The 22,340-nt window shown below is 36.9% G+C and overlaps 1 protein-coding gene across 7 annotated transcripts; it reads right to left on the bottom strand.

Moving 5' to 3' along the window:
• Nucleotides 1–1,008: 1,008 nt before the first annotated feature.
• Nucleotides 1,009–21,142, bottom strand: Dyb (Dystrobrevin). Of its 7 annotated transcripts, none has more exons than XM_068289445.1 (8): nt 20,570–21,141; nt 6,126–6,472; nt 5,966–6,051; nt 5,111–5,907; nt 4,415–5,051; nt 3,948–4,055; nt 2,268–2,311; nt 1,009–1,964 (listed from the first exon to the last, which is right to left on the bottom strand). In XM_068289445.1, the coding sequence occupies exons 2-8, from the start codon at nt 6,458–6,460 to the stop codon at nt 1,899–1,901; spliced, it is 2,073 nt and encodes a 690-aa protein (XP_068145546.1). In that variant the 5' UTR covers nt 6,461–6,472; nt 20,570–21,141; the 3' UTR covers nt 1,009–1,898. The 7 variants fall into 7 exon arrangements, with proteins under 7 accessions (XP_068145546.1, XP_068145547.1, XP_068145548.1 ...); XM_068289443.1 differs by lacking the exons at nt 1,009–1,964; nt 2,268–2,311 and adding exons at nt 2,873–3,081; nt 3,401–3,469 and having other exon boundaries at nt 20,570–21,142; XM_068289444.1 differs by lacking the exons at nt 1,009–1,964; nt 2,268–2,311 and adding exons at nt 2,938–3,252; nt 3,401–3,469 and having other exon boundaries at nt 20,570–21,142.
• Nucleotides 21,143–22,340: the final 1,198 nt, after the last annotated feature.

The following is a 22,340-nucleotide window of genomic DNA, read 5'->3' as shown; positions in this document are numbered from 1 at the left end:
GAACATAAGAAAGTGAGCATGACGAATAGACGGAACTTCTTGGAAAAAACCAAGAAAGATTGAATTTAATAAAAGGAGAGTCACAACGGAAAATTTAAGTAACGAAGTGTTATCAAAATTGTCAAAGACCCCAAGATTACCAGTTGGGTAAAAAACAGGGCCAACAAAAGAAACATTCAATTTTCCGGAAGAACCTTAAATTTATATTTCTGTCTTTTTGTGGATTTTAAGTAACTTTGTGTTATTAAACTGAAGAATAGGAAGATCTGTGACGAAAATAATTTGGAGCCAAGATTTGATGGTGTATGTAAAATACGTTCCCTTTGAGGTAGTTGCTGAGGTTGTTTAGATGCTCACCCAGGGCTACAACTGACGCACCTGTCAATCCATTGGAACTAACTAGTAGGCTTTGACTTATTAGTCACTTAACCAACACTATCCGACACGGCGATCCTGACCTTTACACGTCCTCGTGTAACCCAGACCGTCAATAAACTTATCGAATTGCTATTGAAATAGACATTTATTACCTCAATCTTCAGACTTAAATTTAACATCAATTCATTATTAATTTACACAATATTTAAATCATTATGAATCAACCATTTCCATTTTCCAGAAGACATAATGACATGAAAAACCTGCGATAATATTTCTCAACCAATCACAATTTCGTTCTTCAAATATTCATCGCCCAAAACATGAAGTAGCATTTCGATGGAATCAGGATCGCAGAGAGAACATCAGGGCCCGGGGGTAACCATGTTCGGGACCCTACCTTCCTTCAAATGACTGTGATGTATCGCGGGCCCTTCTGAAAACTGCGGTCCCGGTGGAAACCCACCCGTTTTTACCTCAACTTGAAGCACCACCAACATGCCGCAGCGAAACGTGGCAGGTTACAGGTAGTATAGACATAAAATTCTTTGCTTTAAAAGTCGAAATCTGTTCTTGTTTAAATATCGATCGAAAATGGCGTTATGGCAAATTACATTGAATTAAAACAAATTTTTCAAGATTTTTTGTTTAAAATTGTTTGCCTTTTTTATTTATTTTTCTTTTCATAGTTTATGTATAAGTTCTATAAATGTCTGTGTGTGTGTGTGATTGTGTATGATGGTGTGAGTGTATTTGTTTTTTTAAGTGCTTTTTATGCATTTTCATGATTATATTTTGTTTAACATTTTCTTTGTTTTTGATGAATGTCTGTTATATAAATTGAGAATATATATAATTAGTTTTAACATGGGATTATTGATTAATCTTCTCCTTGATCATTTTGTTTTTTTTTTTGCTTGGTTTTTATTGTATATCCAAGAGATAATGGAGGAGTCGGAGAAGAAGCATGACAAGAATCAGCATTTAGAATTTGATTTGATTTTACGGTTTCGATTTTTGTTTTTCCTTTGTCTTTTTTTTTTTTTTAACAAGTTGCTAGTTGTTTAAGTACATTATGTAAATGTCTAATATATTTTGTGTATATATATTATTTGTGTTTGAATTATCATTTCGATTTGATTTTCAATAAATATTTGCCCCGCAAATCAGGCGAGAAAGCTTAAAAACGTAATTTTTAGTGTAGATGATAGAAAGTAAAATTCTGCAATTATTATTGCCAAAACGAGATTCCACAAAATAAAGGAGCAGTATTTATATATGTATGTATATATAATATGTTACTTTCTTATTTGTTCCATACAAATATATATGTATGCATGTGTTTTTATATATCCCCTCCAGTAATTAAATAAATGAATTAAGTTAAACAATAAATAAATTGCTCTATATCCAACATAAGAGTTAAGGTAAAAAGCTAAGCGAGAGTTTCTTCAATCATTCCACGGATTTGTCCATCCAAACCATTATGCCTGATCGTGGTTATGGTCCCAGGTTCGATTTTAGTTCTTTTGTGAATTGAGACTCCATTGGGCAAACTGTTCCTGCCACTGGCTATTCGCATTTGCCTGTGAAAATAACGAAAATTTAAAAGGGTTAAAATGTGAATGAGTTGGATATATATTACAGGCATTATGGCATATATTGTAGGGGCAAAGCCATGCAGAGAACGTGTAGGTAACTTAACTTTAATCCACACAACAACTACACAAACTACATCAACAATATATTTAAATATATATGTATTTGGGGTATATATATATATATATATGTATGTATATATAGAGTGCAAAAGAGAAAAATGTAAAATACAAAAGAAAAATACATCAATTCACTTTGTGAGAAGGATTTCTCATAGCGAAATCCTTTACCTTTTCATTCCATTCTGGATTATACGATTGAGATTCATCGAAATCTGAAATTGTATCAATTGGCATACATATAGATACTTAGAATATTTTATTAGATATATCTAATATTTTTTTTTTTGTATTTTTTTTTTTTTTTTTTTGATTTCCTTAACGAGCCTTCTTAATACATGTGATTTCAATATACAAATAGAGTCAACTAGAATGGGCCATGATGAGCGAGTTAAACTTAGAGACGGTTGAAAAGTGACGAGTGACGAGTAACGAGTAGATTCGATAAATTCGAGGTGAGTATTTTCAACAAGTGCTGCTAAGTGTATGATGAGAAGCTATGGAGAGTCTAGAGAGAGAGAGACAGAAAGATATATAGAGAAAGGAGACTATCTTTCTAGCTGCGAGAATTAAAGATGAACTAGAGGCAATTTGTAAATTATAGTCGATTATATATTTATATATATTTTACCTGTAGAGGAACGATTATAAACCTAGAACACAACTGACTGCTCCTTATATATTTAAACTATATTTCATGATATAAGCGTGCATAATCAATTGCAGTTCATCGATTGTCTCACCAATCTCATGCAGTGCTGGAAATCCAGCCTGATCATCATCGATAAAGATTTCGGGGTGATGTCGATAACCCAATATGCGATTCATTTGCGATTGCTCCTCGCTCTGACCGAATAGATAATCGAAATTGTCGTCCTCTAGTGGGGCGGCTGGAATTCCTGATCGTGGCCAAAGGTTTCCTCATACACTTGGCAATCGCAATCGCACTCGGAACTCTCCGATGCGCCCTCGATGTGACGAAATTCTTAATTCGAATTTATTTTAGGGATGTTTTTTTTTTTTGTTTGTTTAGGGATTCGAGTTTGTAAACGAAATAAAGTAACCAACAAAAAAGGGAAATTATAAAGAAATGGCAAAAGTATAACTCAACATTTGCAGCATTTTTTCTTATGCCGTCGTCTATTGGGAAAATAATCTAAAATCAAAAAAAAACAAAAAAAAAAAAACAAACGAGAGAGAGGAAGGCAAAAGGAATGATCGATCAGGACATTATGACAACGACAGGCAAACAACGAAACGACGACGAATAGACGACAAGATGATAGACCACGACGTGAACTTACCCAAAGGCAATATGAAACGAGCCTGATTCAATGCATTCGATTGGCTCTGTCCAGTCCCCAGTCCCTGTTCTGGAAATGGAACCCAAAAGAAACCAAAAAGCGCAGACACCAAAACAAAACAAAAATAACGAGAAACAGTTAAAGCTGTCACACACAGAGAGAGAGAGAGAGAGGGGGAAGGAAGGAGATTGGTGGATGATTGGGTGTGCTGATAACACATTCCATTCCAGTGATAAGGATCAGTGGTTATGTGAGTGGGTGGTTGGTTTAATGGGTGTTGCGATTGGCTCTAGAAGCGGTGCTACTACATTTTGCTTAGGTGCTAAAACTAAACTAATTTATTTTTGGCTGAGCAGTGCAAGGCATCTTTATGGATCGGCTAGATCAGCGGCAATATCAGCAGTATCGGTAGCAGCAAAGAGTAAAGAGGGGAAATTATTGATTTTATGGCAAGCGTTCAATCGATGGAGAGAGTCAAACAGAGTGTGTGTGAGAGAGAGAGAGAGACAGGCAGGCACATGGGGGAAGGGGAAGTCCAACGATTTACCTGCATTCAAATCACTGACCATATTCGATATGGCCGATGTTATTGTATCGGCAGCTTCATTTAGCTCGGCATCGGCTTGATTTGGATTTGGATTGACATAAGGCGGAGCTGCGAAGGCGAAGCGTTTTCAAGTAAATGTGTGAAGAAAGGGTGAGAGAGAGAGAGAGAGAGACACAGAGTGTGTTTGTGTGGGTGTAATTGTGGTGGCAGTGGTTTTAGTGGTTACAGTGGGGTGATCCCTCATGACGAAAGGGCGAGTGGTGGTGGTGGTGGTGGGGCATTTTGTTTTCATAGAGTGGAGAATAGATTAATATATCAGCAGCACACAACTTTACCTAATCCCTAACGGCCAATTGGACAAATATGTTTCATCTTTTCTTTCTTTTTTGGACACACAACAATATACTCAATATATTATATAGATAGAGAGATCCCTCAATAGATCCCCATTTGCCCACCCAACTCACTTGCACTGCCATTAGCGGCAAAGGCGCTACGCATATCGCTGCTTATCTGATTCAATTGATCCAACTGAGTCTGGCTGAAGGGTCCTCCGTGTCCTTGTTGCTGGACTGCCTGTTGATGTTGCATTGCCAATTGCTGTTGCTGCTGCTGCTGCGATGGTCCTCGAGATCCTGGCATGTTATGCTGCTGTTGTTGTTGCTGCATTTGTTGCAATTGCTGGGCATGGAGGGCACTCATTGGCGATGTGCCAAGGATACCAGCACCCACATTCATACCACCAGGCATGGGAGGTGATTTACCCGAACGCGGACTCGAATTGGGGGTCGAACGTGGCGAGGCAGTCTGTTGATTCTTTAGCATACGCATTAGGCCCTCCAGTTGTTCCATTAGCTGACGCCTGGAATCCTGCAAGGCTCCCAAATGGCCCTCTAGTTCACCTTTGCGTTGCCGCAAGGCACGCAGCTCATTGATCAGGGCCGGATTCTCGGGTGCCATCTGTTCAGTCTCCTGTTGACGTCGCAGGCGTGCTATCTCACGCATTATCTCCTTATTCTTGGCTTCCAATTGGGCAATTAATTCACGCTGGGCTCGTGAATTATCTGTGCCAATGGGCGTGGCATTCTCTGGCATATTCGAGGGCTGCAAAGGAAACTCTTGAAGATTGATTGTGTCTAGAAACCATTTCAATTTTAACTCACTGCTCGATTTTCTTGGGCCAAACGTGCAGCATAACGTGCTATAAGACGATGCTCTTCATCATTAGCCGAAGCAGCTGCCACACGCGACATCGTTGCGCTATCCAAACTACGTCCCGTGGCTCTTGAATCCAAAGTACTAGCTCGGTCAAACATTCCAGGTAGTCCACCGCCGGCGGCGGCGGCATGAAGCGGATGTTGATGATCATTGAAACCATTGTGCGAGGGCAACGGGGACGGCGGCACGATGTGGGACAAGTTGAGGGTCTTTTCTGGCTGATCCGGGAATCGTGGCAACACTTGCGTCGTCTTCTCGGGCACACAGCGGAAGCTTTTGCGCAGCGAGTGTCCGATCTGTTTGCTTGGCGATTTGTAGCTCGAGTATTCCTTGACCTCGTGATCGTTTTGGTGGTTCAGCGATGTCTTGCCATGCCAAAAGCACTCCTGGCACAATTGGTAGGCGTGACACCGCTGACAACGATACCGAAATCCGGTGAAATTTTCCTTATGGCAAACAGAACAGATCGTCGGATGCACAATGGTCTCCACAGTGGCCAGCCGATGTAGCAGCGGTAGCCAAACCAAACACGACGGACCCGGTTCAGACATAAGTGTTGCCATGAAATCATTAACTGTAACCTTATTTTCAGCCGGAAAGATTTCCTCTTCGAGGCCATCCTTATAATGGAATGTGGGCGATTCATAAACGGCGGCCGGCAATGCCAACACTTCTCGCAAAAACTCTGACAATTTCCAGGCAACCAATTGCCCAGCACCATCCGAAATTTGTGAGAAGATATCTAGAAATAAGCAGCCATTTTAATTTAAGCAACTCTTAGTAACTGAAACTATACTTACATCTGAGTTTATCAACCAATTTGCCAGAGCACATGGTAGCTAGGGCCACTTTGATCGAAAAAACACGTATTTTGCCTGAATTATCACTACAGAAAGCGTAAGAGAGAGAGAAGATATTATTACAATTCACCATGATTCACCACCATGTATATATACTCACCTTGTATACGCTGCCAGTAACCAATTGAGCAGCAATCCAGCCTTGGAATCAACTGGCACTTGTTGGGCCGTAGGAAGACGTTTATTTAGATTATGATAGAGGGATGAGACTAGAGTTTCCAATCTAGCCACACTAACCTCACTCTGTTGTTCTAGGGTATTCAGACCATTCTCACGAAATGCCTCAATAACATTCCATATATCAACCAAATGTAAATTTGTCGATTTCTGTATGTAACGCAATTTCGAGGCCGTTCTATACGATGCAAAACGTATGGAATCGAAGGTCTGTAATCGCAGATCCTGCAATATGGCCACACGAGGCTCTAGATCCATGTTGTTGGAGCTCTACAGAAGAGAATAGAAGAGTTGGCAAACAAACAGAAAATCATATTTAATTAAGCCATTAATAATTGTGTAATACTTGGTAATAAACAAACTATTCCCTAGAGCTAACTGGGTCATCAAACAGCAACAAACATCAACATCTACAACGTCAACGTCATCATCATCATCATCATAGTCCAGGGAAATTACCCGCCCAGATTCATCCCCCCGTTTGGAACTCCACACAACTAACAATATTCTTAGTGTTTTTTTTTTCGTCTTTTTTTTATTATTACAGCTCCCATTGTATGCGGTGGCGGCGGTAGTTGTAGTTGTCGTTGTCGTTTATAGTCTGGTTGGCGACACAAACACAACCAACAAACCAACTAGGACACAGCACACCGAGGACACACAAGACTCTAAGGACGGATAAAGTGAGACAGAGGGAAAGAGAGACAGATGATACTCCAAACAGTGCTTCATTGGCAGGCACGCGCTTTTACTATAGCATTTTCCCTTATGGCCATGCCGGAAGTGGAAGTGAGCAATCCATGAAGCACGCAGGCAAGCATCCTCTCATTCCTTCCATCCATAAACCCTTCATTTTACATCTCTCTCGTCTCATTCCCCGCTAGTCTCTAGTTATGCTAAAACAAAGCATAATTCATAATCCGCCTACGCTGAAAAAGTTTTGCTTTCGTATCGTTTTATAAACCGCTTCTGAACAGCGCAATTAATCGACCAGGATTGTGCAATATGCATTGTCTTTGTCCCAAACACCTTAACTCTCCTAGTCCCAACATCATCATTAGCCATTTGTAGAAGGTGTGGGGAGTGAGGCAGAAAGAAGTTGGCACCCACTTAAGCCTGTCGGTGAGTTAGAGTATGTGTGAGTTTGTTTTTTCGGTCGGTTTGCCAAAGGCAGCGGCAGCAATGCCACAAACGACACTTCAGACGCCTCGTTATGTATACATACATATATCATCACGTGCCGCTCTTCCTTTTTTCCTTGTTCACCCTACCATCGAAAGCATCGAGCATCTAGACTCAACTTTGGTATCAAAAACTTGATGACGCATTTTGCGTTAGCGCGATAGACAGCAAGACGAGCCAAAATTTTTGGGGAGGATGGTCAGACCATGACTTTTTCCCATTCCAAGGACCCACAAACATATGAAATTTTGTATAATTTAACTAAAATATCTTTCAATTTTGAGCTTTTGCTTCGAAGGGATCATATTAGATATATCATTGATATACTGATGTTTATAGGCAACTTTTAATCCGTTTTTACAGATTGAGACAGGACATTGTTTACGATAAGGGCTACCCCAATTCAATGAACACTCGCTTGTTTATTGATCGGTTACTTTTTAAGACTTGATCTAATGACAGATCTGGGTGTATTCAATAAAGTAAATTAGCCCTAAAAAGGGAAGAGTAAATCAAATAATCGCCTTCTGAATTCTTAGAATATTTTGCAAAAAAAAGGTGGTCTTCGTTAGCAACATTGTTTATAGACAATTTTTTAGCTACAGAATATTCCGAAAGTCCTTATGGAAGAATGATTTCTCGACTGCCTACTGCATACTTTAAGGGGTCAATGTTCAAAGTGAGTCAACTGAACATGTGAATTGTGAACAACTAAATAAGTAAGTAAATGAACTTGTTCACTTATCAAAAAGTAACTTAGTGAACTTATTCATCCGAATGAGTCTCACATTCGCAGATCTGTCACTGGATCAATATTATTATGGCGTAAGCATCCCCAATTTACAACCCTTTTAGGTTTAATCTCCTATTAATGGTTTTAAAGTTTTCAATAGGCATATAAAGTTAGTTTCAAATCGAATGTTCGAGTAGTTTTTTAACGAATTCAGATCAAGTGTTTGTGTTTTTATGTATAGTTAAAGCATTTTCAAGGAATCTTACAAAACGGCATGCTAACAAACGACAATTGAAACGAGTTATTGGCAGACATTCGTCAGTTAAATCTTTAAATACAATTCAATCGTTGAAATGAGATTATTCTCATTTGCATAGTTGATTCTTTATTTAATAAAACTTTCAAACAAAAAACTAACCATCAGGGTTAAAACTTTTTCAGTTTGCCTTTCATAATTGAAAATTAAAGTTAAACATTTATATATACCATGTAGCATTTTATTTGATTTTTGAAATACTGTCGCCTTGCTTGACATGTTTTGTCAGTGAGACAGAAAAAATGGAAGCAGAAAAAACGAGAATGACAGAGAGTTGTCATACTTGTGGCATATGGATGTGGGGGGTTCACAGGGAAGTTGTCCAGGAAAGAGGAAGTCAGCCAATCGCCCAATCTCTCTGTGTGTCCATTGGACTGTTCAAAATGGAATTCAATTCCCGAAACTGAAAACTGTGCAAAATGATGATAATGATGAGGATGAAGACGAGGATGATGACTCATAAAGGGCGACATATGTGCATATATACACACACACACACACAAATAGACAGTGGGTTAACTTGAAGGACATAAGCGTAGAGCTGAAAACTGTGCGAGCTGTGCAAACATTTGCGCACAAAAATATGCAACAAGAAGAGACCTGGTCTGAATAATTCGAGTTTGGTCAGGCAAAGAAAGAGAAAGGAGGAGGACAGAAGCAGAATAGAGCAGGAGCAGAGAAGGGGGTTCCTGGCTGGAGGATGGAATTGCGCATTGCCAGTAGCTCTGCTGATGCTACTGCAGCAGCAGCATCAGTTTGCCCAAAGCTATGACATCCTCTGCTCTCTCGCATGAGAGTATGCCAAGTGGCCACCCTCCTGCGATTACACATCCCACCCGCCCCACATCCTACCATTCCCCTCAACCATTCAACACATTCACATCCACTCCATCTTGCACACGAGGCTAAAATAGGTAGAGCTAGGTTTGTTGGAGGGAGAACGGCGGGCGGTAGGGTGGCCCCTATTTCTTCTTCTTCTTTTTTTTTTTTTTTGTGTGTCAACCAGATATTTCTGCACTAAAAATTCTCGAGCAAAAATTGTTGCTGCTTCATATGTAAAAGTTGGGTATATCTATTCTGGCAAAACTCTTGAAACAATTAATCATAAGATAAGTTGTAGTTTAAAAGGATCAAGAAAATCAACACCAACTTGCTTTTCGGTTCTACCTCTCCCAGAAAGAACGTTTGAGGACAACAGGCCCGTTTTGATGGTAAATAAGACCTTGTTTCTCTTCCATGTGAGCACGATGCAATAAGTTCTAGCCGAAACATCTTATCGTTATAAAAAGGAAAATCGGTCTCTACTTATCTAGATCGCGAGGACTTTCCTTCTGGCAATTTAGCAACTCTTGCCGGTTCCCTCTTCTGGCCTATCAGATATGAAGATATCTAAGTAGTAGTGTATATTTCGACTTTGATATCCCCGTTTTTACTGAGCCATCGAACAACCCGAAAAATCGTTGTCATTTTAATCGCTGATTGTTCAGCGTTTTCGTCTGAAAATGATTAGTATTCAGGAGATTGACTTTATTAGACTCGTCTAATATTAAAGCAAATTGCGCAAGTGATAGGCACATTTTTAGCTTTGACAAGGCCCTTTTAATTATTTCAAGTTTTATCCATTAAAAATTGTATCCTGCATTTGTTTTGTCTGTCTTTTTTATGGCTGATTATAGATTAGGCTTATTGTCTGGATTTTTTATTTCCTTTTCACCGAATCTTGGCCAACTTAGTGACAATGTGACTTCGTGGGACAGAGATACATATGTGAGAGAGACTGCAATTTTTCCTCTCACACATCACTTCGTCAAAGGCTTGTATCTGAATCGCCGATTATGTAAGACGAAACTTTCAAAATTTCCCTTTTTACCATCTTTTCCACTTTTCAATTGGCTTGTTAGTTTGCAAATAATTTAGTAGGGTATACCAACTTCGTTGCAATCAAATATATAGTCCGACTCTTTTGTAGTTTAGTGTGGTCGTTTTATTTTTTGACATGTAAAATTCCTTTCAGCATTGCTTTTTGGTTACAATTGTTTTGGACATATGTATTTATTTAGATTTCTTTGGTTTGTTTGGTGTTTTGTGATTCTTTGTACGATTTGAATTTATTTGTGTGCATGCAGACAAGTTGAAAAGTGTTTTAATAGCATCTGCAGATGCAACTGCATCCTTTGCAGTGGGTAAGGACCAACAACTTATGTCCAATGATGAAGGAAACTTGTCAAAGGAATGTCAACTACATGTATTTAACCTCATTACAAGCATATTGGAAATTGCCGAAGAGAAATGGGTCATAGCTGGGTGCCGGCGGGTTGACCTCCCTGTTTCCCCCTTGTTTCAGGGAACACAAAAGTGACCCCAGGTGAACTCCAACTTCAATGCATTCCACTCTGCCCCTACCCACTGCCCGCCCCCCTGGCCAGCTCAATTTACTTTGCTGCGGCAAAGTAAAGGTAAAAAAAAAGTTGAAACCGCCTCGAATGCAAAATGAATAGCAAACAAGGACCACAACGATGTTTAGCATGTTCTCACTCCAGGACGACAAAAAGATTTTCCCAAGTTTTCCCCTGTTTTGCATGTGCCTCTTCTATGTTTCATGGCGTTCTTCCCCCTTTCCCTCTCTCTCTCTCTCATCTATCCTGTCTTTTTTGTGCCATTTGCGTGCCAGTTAAAATCACAGCACATAATTCGCAATTTCAGAGTTTTATTTCGTTTCGTGTTAATTTTTCCCCAAGAAGAAAACCCTTCCAAAACATGCCACAGATGAGAGATTGCATGTCTGTGTAAAAATTGATAAACTGAAAATAAAAAAATATACATATATATTGGAGCGTTCATTAACCTTTATAACGAGGGGCGTCAAATGCAAAATTTCTGGCCCATAATTGAACTCCAGACATATGAAGAGATTGGTTGATAAGTTTACTCCTTGGTACCTGGTGTCTAATTGATTCTTCTTATGGCCAAAACTTTTTAGCTCAGGTCTTTCCCACCTATGCAATGAAATTAGTTCATGAACAACAAAACTATGAACCCCAGAAAAAGTTTGTGGAAGTTGTGTCCCAGTTTGCGAAAGCGAAACGAGAGGAGACTTTGCTGTCAGCTCCTCATCATATCGCATACCTACACACACACACACACTAACACACAGAAAGTAATTATGCCTAGCTAAAAGGAAAGGCGGGGAAAGGAGAAGAGATTGTGGTGCGCTACTTACAACTTGAAATGGAAAATGGAAAATGCACATTCCATGCCACAAAGCGCCATTAGACGAGACGCCATCTCCTGCGTTCAAGGATTACCAAAGACGAAGAGAGAAGAGGAAGTGGTAGGTAGAGCGGACTCCAAAGGATTGTACAACAAAACAACAAGTGGAGTAGTGGGAGTAGTTAGAAGCCATAGAAGCAACGACGACTACCAAATGACTTGGCATATTGTGAGAAATGAATTGAAAAGTTGAAAGAAAAATTTTACTTGAAATTGCAATTTGGTTTTCCCTCCCCTACCATGCCAAGGGAGATAAATAACTGCCACAAATGGTTATAAATACAAAACTGTCCTTATCCATTATTTCCCATTATTCAGTTTCATTAGGTTAGCTCAACAGCTTAGCGCTAATGTATGTCGTCATTCAGTGAATTGGAATGCGAATAATTCTAGTAAAGCAAATTCTTTAAACTTGTCTTCAATGTATGTACATATATATAAATTGAATAACAATGATTCATTTTCACCTCCTTTCGCTCTGTTTCTGTGTCATCCATTGAACGTTAAACAGAAATGGCAGATCAATTGACCGAAAAAGATTCCAGAAATACAAAACAATTGATTGTCTGTGTGGGAAACCATATAGCATATGTGTATTTTATTTGAATCATTTATTTCAACTTTGCATTACGCATGGTTATTATGATCTTATAGGTCACAGACCGATATAAGGTTTTTGAAGAGCCTTCGATTCAGATACAGAAAGATGAAATTGAAAAGAATGAACTCTTTACGTGAATCAATCTGTAACCGATATTTTCGAATCTATTCTTGAGGGCTTGTCTCTTTGGAGGTCAGCCTTAACATAGATATATGTATGTGGTCAATGGAAATTTGGTAACAAGATTCCAAGAGCAGCCTCTAAAGGTTGACCAACTGAACCACAACCAATTTCTCAAAGGAGCATGAATGTTGGCAATAATAATAATACAATATTTTCACAAGACCATTAATTAAAATATATGATTTCTTTTCTATTTAAAAGAATATTATTTCTTTCTATTACATATCGATGGTTGTAATTTGAAGTTATTGATAATATTTATTCATGAACAGTAAGCAATAGATCGGACAACCTATCGATAGGGGCTCCATTCAACAGTTTGAATGATCGTGGAGAAAAGAATTTGATAGTTTAATGACAAGAGACTCTTCAAGTTACTTAATGAAGTGGTTCTACGATAAGATTAAGACAAAGTAATACTGTTTAAAATTACCCTGAAATCCACTAGACATCTTTTCGAAGTGTTTATTATTTAATAAAAGTATTCTCAGAAGTAGACACGTCTTCGATTTAACATACTAAAATCACAATATAAGATTAAAGTCCTTCTCTGTTTATAAATAAACTGTCCTTGGTAACTTTTCACTGATGTGTGACCCTTAGCATTTACGTTTTTTCCCTTTCTTAATGCAATAACATCATCAATTTGAGAATTTGTTATTTTTTTTTACCTTGAACAAACTTGAACTTTACCTTTATTTGTGAAATTTTATAACCTTTTTGGTATGCCAATTTGTCTCCACTTCACCCCTAACACCTCTTTTACCTTCTTGGATGTCTCTCCCATTTCCACTTTAGCCAGGCTTGTAAATGAGTTATGACAACACCTGCAGTTAACGACATCAAAAATGTGGGCTATAAGTGCAACGCCCACCTCGAAACCTCACACCTCTTGCCTCACCCCGTCAATTAACCTCGCTCGATACTCGATGTCTGACTGATTTGAGACTTTGAGGTTTTCATTTTGAAATTTCCAATGAAAATGGAATGCAAAAAAAAAAACACAAAAATATTCTTTCCCTTTGGGGGTGATTAAGTGGGAATTAACCCGAAAAGAAGAACCAAAAAAATGAAATGAATGACAATTTCAATTTAAAATTAGATCAACTTTTGAGTGATTTATCATCAGCTAAACAAAAACAACAATCGCCACTCTGAATACTAGACATATCCTACATATAGTAGATATATATGTACATATATACGATATATAGCCACTTGTAGTTTGTTGTCGATGCAGTAAGTGATCACGCCTATTTTTAAATCAATGTGTAAATTTATCAACTAATTATGGAAACCAAGTTGCAGAGTGAGAAATCGAAATCTATGTCAAAATATTTTACATAAATACACTAAATAAAACTCAGTGTGTGTGTGTGTGTGTGTGGGAGAAAAGTTTTTCGTGAAGAGGTGGTGAAAAAAGTGTATAAAAACAAAAATACTTTGTATTTCAGTTTTCTTTTTTTACAAAATGTGGGCAGTTTTTCTCATTTCACAATTCATTTGCCAGACTCGCGAAAGGAAATTATGTCTGTGCCGCTTCGATCCAGATAAGAATCTGCAAAAAGCAAATTAACCGATAAGATATGGATACGCGGCTCTGACAGTTTCACTCACTTGAGGCCGAAACAAAAATTGCATAATTTCTTTTGCCACTGTATAAAATAAGTCAGCTACCCTAGGCCAAGATAAAGCGTATACTTTTTCCCCTCACTTTGTAAACTTTCAATAAATATGTCATCCATTGAAGTCTATAAATTGTTTATCAAGCGAACACATCAACATATTAACAAATCAAGTCAATTTTGAAGTTCTTACAACATATTTGTTTCAAAGATAAAATCAAATAAAACGACCATAGACATAGAGAAATTTTAAAAATAGATGGAAAAATAGATATGAGTAGATTTGATCAATCTCTTTTGGTTAATTATTAATCGTTCTTTGTACCCAAACATTTTGTATTCACCTGAAGTTTTCTTACATAAAATTCTCTTTCCAATTTATGATATAACCCGAGGGCCGGGGCTAACTTCGACCGCGTCGAAGTTTGTATACCCTTGCAACTTTTTTGGTAACTCTTTCCTTACCTATTAGCCATCAAACTGGAAGAACGTTTTATCTAAACAGGCTTATGTTTGCGAAAGAATTGCCTACAATCATAGGAAATAACGAAGATATTCATCAAAGTCACTGTTTTCCACTGATCGTTACTATGGGAGCTATATGATTTAGTCACCCGATCTTTATCAAATTCGGCACAGTCCTTAACAGATTTATTAAATTAAGAAATGTTTAATTTGAAAACAATCACGTTAAAAGTAACGAAGTTATTTACAAAAGTCACTGTTTTCAACCGATCGTTCCTATGGGAGCTATATGATATAGTCACCCGATCTTTATCAAATTTGGCGTAATAAACTCTCTAATATTAAGTTAATAGCAGAGAAAATAACAAAGTTATTGAGAAAAGTCACTGTTCGTTTGTATGGGAGCTATATGATATAGTGGTCCGATCCGGCTGAATCCGAGATATACAACCCCTGCAGTATATACAAGCCTAAGTGCAAAATTTCAGCTCTGTAGCTCTTACGGTCTAGGAGGAGTTTGCGTTGATCCAGCCAGACGGACGCATGAATTGCAAAACATTGTACAAAATAATTCGTAATACTATCTAATATCTCAGTTGAAAAAAACAAAACTAGTTCAAAAACTGAAATGTATATAGTTATATTTATGATAAATAGAATAATCAAGGAAATCTAATGCTTTGATCAATGTAATTAAGATCACGTCGATAAGTCGTGTTTTGCATTCTTTTATTTAATTACCAAAAACAACATTTATACAACGACCTACACTCTTCTAAGCTTGAACTTAACTATTCCTAAGGCATTATCTTATTATTAAAAGTAATTGGAATAAATTGCAGATTATATAAAATATTCAGAAAATATTTGATTTTCATACATTTGTAACTAAATTTATCATGTAAATTGGTCAGCTTTTAATTTTTCAATCTTGAAGAGTATATTGTATAGTGAAATCTCAGCTTATTCAGAAGCCTCAACATTGGAAAAACTCAAACAAAAATGGAGACAACAATCAGCGCCTAAAAGAACTCCTGTTTTCCGTAATACTCTGAATCAGGTGTTTACATCAGACAGTGTCCATCTAATGACTAAAGGGAAAGCATTTCCATAACCTTCTTGTTTCTTTTATGTCTCGTGTGTACTCTCTTTTGAGGTATCATTATCCATGGCTGCCATTTGGTGCTCAATAAAAACCAAAAGAGTAAGAAATATTCGTCAAGCAAATTGTTTCCCTTTCTTTTCTTTTTTTTTTGTGCATTGTCAATTCTAGTCAGGGTAAATGACAAATGGAGAAGAGGTTACGACAAAATGCCACCAAAAACCAAAAATCCATACAAATCAATGCAGGCCAGGGACAAGTCAAAGAAATGGCAACCAAATGTGTATAAACAAAAAACCCCTGGACAAAGTTGGTCGAAGAGAAGAAAAATAGAATTATGCATATGATTGCACACATTTTTCTTGAATTTTTTAGCCCATAATGGGATTTGAAATAGCGACACGAATCAATGAAGCTTACAAGAAATGTCAACTAGTCGGAATGACAGTCGAGAACTGTGATATAAGTTTAGCGTCCCCAATTCAAAGAGCAATTTATTAAAAGAATACAATGTTACATATATAAATCCAAGTAAAAACATAAGAAGACGAGGCCTTCCAGGCATTTTCTAGATCTAGTTCATAGTTAATTTTTGATATACGAGACAGCGCGAGACGAAGGGAATAGAAGTGCCATGTGCCATGCTCCAGATCCCCAGATATTTTTACAACAAAAACACAAACAAACACACAAAACACCCACAAACACACACACACACACAAACATACACACAGATTGGCGGCGGGTTGGAAAAATGTTGTGAAAAGCTAAATGAGGCATGACATGAGAAAGAAAACAAAAATAAAATAAAAAAAAAAAAAAAAAAGCGGCAAGAGGAAAAACAAAGCACAGATAGAAAAGAGCGCGACCACCCGACCTACCTACCTAAGCACCCACCAAACCACCCAACCACCCACTTTGCTACCTACCTAACAACCGACCTCACGAAGAATCGTTGAAGTAATTTAGGTTCCCCACTCTCGCTCCGACTCAGCACCCAGCATAGCCTCCTCTCCCCCCTTCCCCATGGCAAGTGGAGCAGTGCGCAAAAAAAAAAAAATGAGAGGCAAAGAAAGGACACCACAATTAACCCTCTTGTTGAAACAATTGCTTTGAAGTCCGAGCTTTAATTAGTTTATAGCTAAATAAACCATGAGAGAGGTGAATAAAATTAATCGCTTATGCTGTAATCGCATTTTCATTTACCAACCAACCATACAAAGTAACCAGGCCCATACCCATTCCTTTCGCCTCTTTACTGTGTGGTGGCCAATCATGTATGTGGCAATTCGCAACGAGAATGAGATGATGATGACTACGGTGGGACGGTGGAGGACTAGTCAAGCGTTAAGCATTTTTTCTTACGACTTTAAGGTTTATTTATAAACCAGTAACTTTACCACCTTCCCCTTCTATGCCATTTCTTCTTTCAACTTTGTCTAACCAACTCATCGTTCATATCAACTTTGAACACGGTGATCTGAAGGTCCTTAACCTTTTAGAAGAATGTAAACTAATTGCTACTTCTCATCAGTACTGAACGATATTTGAAGCCTTTTAAACTATTAACGACAAAGGCGGTCAAAATTAAGTTTTCTGTCACTCGTTTTCAATTTCCTTTCTTCTAGGAAGGAAATTTAGTGTCATTGTCATATTTCAACTATTCTTTAAGGTTTGAAATTATATTTTAATTCTGAAAACTGTACATAAAGTTGTATGTCAGCCAATACAACCGAAGTAAATTTCGTTTTCAGATAAAAAAAGAGTTCTCAATTGAACCTGAAAACGCAATTTCTTTGGGTTGTCTCTCTGGCCAATTGATAACCAAGCTAAGTGAATGAAGGCCTAAAGATTTGTTCTTCAAATTGTCATGTACAGTAAAGCCTGAAAAAGATACTCGCAATCAACGACAACAGCAGACACCACACATCGGCCAGCAACACTTGGAAGGTCGGCAACATTTGGACCTGCCTCCTGGCTGGCCGCAGCATCCATAGCCACTGCCACACATTACACATGGATCGCAGCAACAGGGACTACAACAAGGACTGCCGCAGGGACTACAGCAAGGACTTTTATCTGGGCAACAACAATTGCCAAATGGTCCATTGCCGCCATCCCAGCCGCACCTTGTGAATCCTGAATAGCAACCATAAGGACACACACCGCAGGCACATTCCGGATAAGGTCCTACATAAAAAGGATTAAATTTTTCACCAGAGCAGCACATCACGGGAACTATTATCAAAAAGTTATAGTGGTGACTGAGACCTGAATCAAAGAAAACTTACTTTCTTGGGCTTTACTGCAAGCAGAAAATGTTTTTGTTTATTTTTTAATTTTCATAAAAATGTTATTTTCTATTTTATTGGCATTGACTTGAATTTTGAAAATTATTTCATGCCTTGTCAGTTGGAAAATAATTAAATAAATATAGTTTTTATCTGTGTGTATAAAGCCATTTCCAATGCGGTTTCAGCAGATCGTTTCATCTTTCTTTCTGGGCGCCTGTCTAAACAATTTGTATAAATATTTAGACAATGGTCATTTGACGGGGGCGACTTTTGTTTGTTTTCAACGTAATTTACGATATATTTTGTGTAACATAAAATGCTCTACAGGGTCACGGCCGCAACAGGAAAAGGAAACATTGCAATCAATTTGCCAAAATCGTTGAATTTTTGTGCAAAAACAAAAGTCTTATTGGTGAATAATGCTAACAAATTTAATTTAGACTTTAAAGAGAACGTTGTAATTCTGGTGGAAATAACTTTTAGTGGAGTAAAGATTATTTCAAATATTATTTAATTTTTTAAAGTTCAGCGACCTTAAAGTTATGTCAATTAAAAACCACTTTCCAACTGGTTGATGGATTAAAAGTTTTAGGGAAAATCTATTAAATTGTATTCTGAAGATCTACATAAGAGAAGGCAAAAGGATGAAAGAAGCTATTTAGCTATCTAAATATGTCATTGGCGTAGAGAGGGAGGAGACATCAGGGACTTTTTATCCTGGATTCCTGTTATTTCCTTTCAGGCTTTAATATTGAATTCAAGGGCCAGGAAATACATAATAGAAAATAGTTAAAGAAGAATTCTAAATGATTTGTTTTATGAACCAAACATATTCCATACTATAGACTCTAATGGATATATGTACATATAAGCTCCTGGATGTAGTATTCATTATTTTTTTTAAATTTATATTATATTATTTATATATATATAAGGCAATAAAATAATTAATTAGTTCGCTTAACTATGTATTAGACGGCTCCAGACATACATACATATTGGAAGAGGACACCTCTGCCCTATTATCCTGCCTATACTATAACAGTATAAGTCGGCTATTTTGAGTGTCAAAATGAATTGGATAAAGATAATTTGTGATAATTTGTAACTTTATTAGTTAAATTTGATAAATTCCCTGAGCAAATATGTTAAGAATAAAAGAAAAATCAACTTTATTGTTGTCTTTTTTATGGATATGTTTAACTTGGTGAAGGAAGTGGTAAACATTTTAAAACAAATGTCATCAGCATTCAAACTACAACTGACTAACTAACTGAATTTGATCGCTCTATCTAATTATGATCTCAAAGATACATTACTTTATCGACTCGTCAATCAATACAATATTAACTTTATCAGATTGGATACGCATTTTCCTATTTGTGATATATAATTGAGCGACTTTATTAAACTATTTCATTCTAAAAATGAATGATATAAATTTGTTGGAAACTTAATCAAACTATAAACAAAAAGAAAACAGTTACTATTGTTGAATGAAATTTAAAATCATTCTTGATTTGAATTTAATTGCAAGATTAAGTATTTCTATAAAATTATAGAGCCCTTTCTGATATTTTGTTGCTGGTTTTTGCAAGCTTGTGAAAGTGAAATTGAATGCGATTGTCAACAACAACAAAATATCACTTACTACTACGACGAAGCAACTATCTATCCATGTATGTGAAAATAATCGGCACGTGTATATATGTACATATGTATGTATGTATGTAGTATATAATATGTATGGTTACATATATAGGTTATAGAAATTCCAATGTTCGGCTTAGCACCTGCTACAGTGAGGGCAACCACCAACGCCTCCACACTTCACCTCACCCCACCCCACCTCGACTCACTCCCTCTCTCGCTCTCTCTCTCCCGATCACTACCTTCTTCTTCTGTCTGTCAGAGCAGTCAGAGAAGCAGCCGCCGTTTTTCAAATGCTAAAATTGGCGATTAGTCAAAATGATGTCACCGTGTTATTTTGATTGTTTTTTTTTCTTCGTTTATTTTTTTTTTTTTTATATTATTCTTTTTTTTTATATTTTGTTTGGTTTTGGCATTCTATGCGAACTCATGTCCCAACCTTCTCCCCCATCATTATCATCAACATCATCATGATAATAACAAATCTGTTCATCAACTAAATTGATTTATATTCTATTGATATAATTAATAAACATTAGGATTGAAAACATTTAATTGTATTACTTTTTATCAGCCATATGGTAAAATTGCAATCAAATGTTGTGCGGGTGACTCGATGGAGGTCAAGGGTGACGGAGGGAGGTCTATAGATAAGGGCTTCAAAACAAAGTTAATGAAAGTTTTAGCTTCCTTTTCAGGGGCGTGGCAATGGCCCAAAATGCAATCAACACAAGAACACAAACAAACAAACAAACAAAAAATGCGCGACATTTCTCAGCTGGGAAAGGGGGAGAGTAAAATTCTATCCGTTTTTTTTATGAATGAACTCGGAATTTTTGTACTTTGTATAAATGTTTTGTCCGTCACTTGGACAATTTGAAACTCAGAAGAAGATAAAAAGAAATTCATAAATAAATTGTTATAATTTCTTTTTGTTGTTGTTTACCTTTTGTAATTAGCAACGTTTTCTTTAGTGCGTCGCTGTTTTTTTTTTTTTTTCTCTCTGTCTTCTTCTTTTTGTTGGTTCTGCGCGTTGCTCGTTGGCTTCGTTTGTGGAGTTGTTGGTGGTTCTTCTTCTTTTTCTCTTGCTGCTGCTAACTGCGTGTTGTTGTTGTTCACCTGCCGTTATACACTTGTTTTTATTTTCTTTTTTTGTTTAAATAAAAGCACTTTGTTAACTTATTTCTCTCTTGCGTTTTTTTTTTCGTTTTGCCAAAACGTAGAGCAAAAAAGGGCCGAAAGGGGCCAGGAGTTTGGGGCCGAGTTTTAATCTCCGCTCTCCGATACAGTTACAAAAGATATACACTCTTTCTCTCTCTCGCTCTACCCACTCACGTTTTTTTTTGTTTAGTTAATCAAAATGCACTTTATAGGAATTTAATTTTCTTACATTAACTACTATGTGAGTGTGTATGTGTATATATCTTATCACTCTAGTTTTTGTTTACCAACTTTATTGCTAAAATTTATTCGACATTGCGCTACAACACAGACACGACCGTTCGGCTAGAAAACAAAAACAACACTAACACACACAACACCCCCGTACCCGCACCAACACCACGTAGCAGTGTTGCCATTTTGGCTTATTTTAAGCTAGATCTGGATTATTTCAAAATGAAATAGCTTGGAAAGTGGTTAAAATGCTTATAGCTTGAAATCTAGCTTATTTCAAAATTCAAAAAGCTTATTTTGGTTTTAAAAAATTTCTACATAAAGATTTTTTTAGAGATTATAAAGTATTTTTATAATCATTTAAAGGGGCAACTCAAACTAAAATAATATTTCACGGGATCTTAGACGGCATTAAACCGGTTTGCCATTTGTCACTTACCAGCTAAAAATTAGTACACAAAACTAAAACACTATCAAAATTTTAATTTTTTTAAACTTATTTCCACTCACAATTATTACAATTATTTGCAAAGAACACTTTATTACTTTTTTCTGAACTTCAACTCGCGTGCGATCACTTCAACCATACATATCTATAATATAAATATTAACAAATTTCAAAAACTTAATTTAGAAGGGGTTGTTTAAAAAATGACTATGTTTGACGGCGCCACTGCAAGGGGGGTTTTTTCTCTCGTTCTGGACTACGCACAGTGGTTCATGTGAGCTCCAAAACTGAACTAAAAAAAATAAAAACCGTTGTGGCGGCCCCAGCATTTGGGGGCGCTTTGCACAGTGTATAGTATACATTTGTTTGTGTGTGTGTTCCAAAGTCATTAAAAACAGAGGAACAAGAGGTTGCATTGTGTTTATATATTTGATATATATCAATAAAATAAAATTTATATTAAATAGTTAGCTTATTTTTAAGCTTTTTTTTTAATATTTAGCTTATTCTAGCTTATTTTTCCTTAAATCTAGCTTATAGTGACTCTAAATTTCTGGCAACACTGACACCAACACACACAACACCCCCGTACCCGCACCCACACCACGTAGCCATCTTTCCGCCGCTATTCAGTTAAAGAGAAAGCCAGCGCGTGTGTGTAAGAAAGAGAGAGAGTGTGTGTTAAAGAGAATTTGAAGTGCGGCAAATCTATCGGTGGTGGTAAGAAAATACACTGGAAAAAACATGTACATAGTTGGAATCATAAAACTACAAGTGCAACTTGTTTTTAAATGCATTTGATTCTCCAGTCAAAATATGACAATATGCTAAAAAAAAACTTATTTAAATTAAATATTACCTTGAAAACTGCAGC

The sequence above is a fragment of the Drosophila tropicalis genome, unplaced genomic scaffold (genome assembly GCF_018151085.1).
Source record: "Drosophila tropicalis isolate 14030-0801.00 unplaced genomic scaffold, ASM1815108v1 contig_593, whole genome shotgun sequence".
In the NCBI taxonomy this organism is placed as follows: Eukaryota; Metazoa; Arthropoda; class Insecta; order Diptera; family Drosophilidae; genus Drosophila; species Drosophila tropicalis.
Note: the sequence above shows the minus strand (reverse complement) of the source record. Positions and strands in the feature narration are given on the sequence as shown.

What these genes read in the sequence shown, in the direction of transcription:
- Dyb (XM_068289442.1), bottom strand. Translation starts at nt 6,460, where the DNA reads ATGGATCTAGAGCCTCGTGTGGCCATATTGCAGGATCTGCGATTACAG. An exon ending in TTACTGGCAGCGTATACAAG is followed by an intron (nt 6,052 to 6,125) that starts GTGAGTATATAT and finishes CGCTTTCTGTAG; the next exon opens with TGATAATTCAGGCAAAATAC. An exon ending in ATTGGTTGATAAACTCAGAT is followed by an intron (nt 5,908 to 5,965) that starts GTAAGTATAGTT and finishes GCTTATTTCTAG; the next exon opens with ATATCTTCTCACAAATTTCG.